The sequence below is a fragment of the Dendrobium catenatum genome, unplaced genomic scaffold (assembly GCF_001605985.2).
Source record: "Dendrobium catenatum unplaced genomic scaffold, ASM160598v2 original_scaffold_120694, whole genome shotgun sequence".
NCBI classification, from domain to species: Eukaryota; Viridiplantae; Streptophyta; class Magnoliopsida; order Asparagales; family Orchidaceae; genus Dendrobium; species Dendrobium catenatum.
Genome location: NW_021439129.1, coordinates 1,888 through 2,907, shown reverse-complemented (window position 1 = coordinate 2,907; position 1,020 = coordinate 1,888). Strand labels below are relative to the sequence as shown.

General features: G+C 37.1%; 1 protein-coding gene across 1 annotated transcript; it reads left to right on the top strand.

The window, feature by feature from the left end:
• Window positions 1–469: 469 nt before the first annotated feature.
• On the top strand, window positions 470–775 carry LOC110105622. The gene has a single exon (XM_020835198.1). It carries the CDS (start codon window positions 470–472, stop codon window positions 773–775), a length of 306 nt encoding a protein of 101 aa, XP_020690857.1.
• Window positions 776–1,020: the final 245 nt, after the last annotated feature.

Here is a 1,020-nt window from a genome sequence, read left to right as displayed (position 1 = left end):
GAAACTCATAACATTGCATCTAAGTAGTCCTGCATCAAAAGTTCAAGAGGCTATTAGCACCAGATTGACTTTTAGTATGGTCTTCCATCCTCAAACTGATAGACAAACTGAGCGGACTATTCAAAACCTTGAAGACTTGTTGAGACTGTATGTTCTTGATTTTGGTGTAGGTTGGGAATCTCATATTCCTTTGATAGAGTTTGCTTACAACAATAACTTCCAAGCCAGTATAAGAATTGCTCTATATGAAGCACTCTATAGAAGGAAATGTATAACACCTCTATGTTGGGCAGTGCCATGTGAGAGGAAGATAATTGAATCAAACTTGATTGATGATGTTGCAAACAAGATCAGAATGATCAGGGATAGGTTGCTAGCAATACAAGATAGACAGAAGAAGTATTATGATGCTAAGCACCATTTTGTGGAATTCAGTATATAGGATTTTGTTTTCATAAAGATCAGGCCTATGAAGGGTGTACTCCGTTTTGGCAAGGTTGTCAAACTCAGTCCTCGTTACATTGGTCCTTTTGAGATTGTGGAAAGGATTGGGAAAGTAGCCTACATATTGGCTTTACCAGCTACATATATTGTCCACAATGTGTTTCATGTGTCTTCTCTAAGAAAGTTTATATCAAAAGATCCTTCTAAGATCATAACAGAAGATGTAAACTTACAGTCAGATCTTACTTATGTTGAAGAACTGGATCGTATCTTGGAGTTTAGTGTGAAACAACTCAAGAGCAGGGACATACCTTTTGTTAAAGTTCTATAGAAGCATGGGTTGGAGAAGAATGCTACTTGGGAGAAAGAGTCAGAAATGAGGAAGTGACATCCTCATCTCTTTGAGTAAGGTATATTTATTTTTTCTCTCATTTAAATTTTGACGACAAAATTTTTATTAGGAGGGGAGAATTATAAAACCTGAAATATGTCAATCGGCTGTGTCGCACGCATTTCGATGCGCCGCGACGAATTTAGGTGAAATTTCAAAGTCGTCAGAATTCGACGCAATAAATT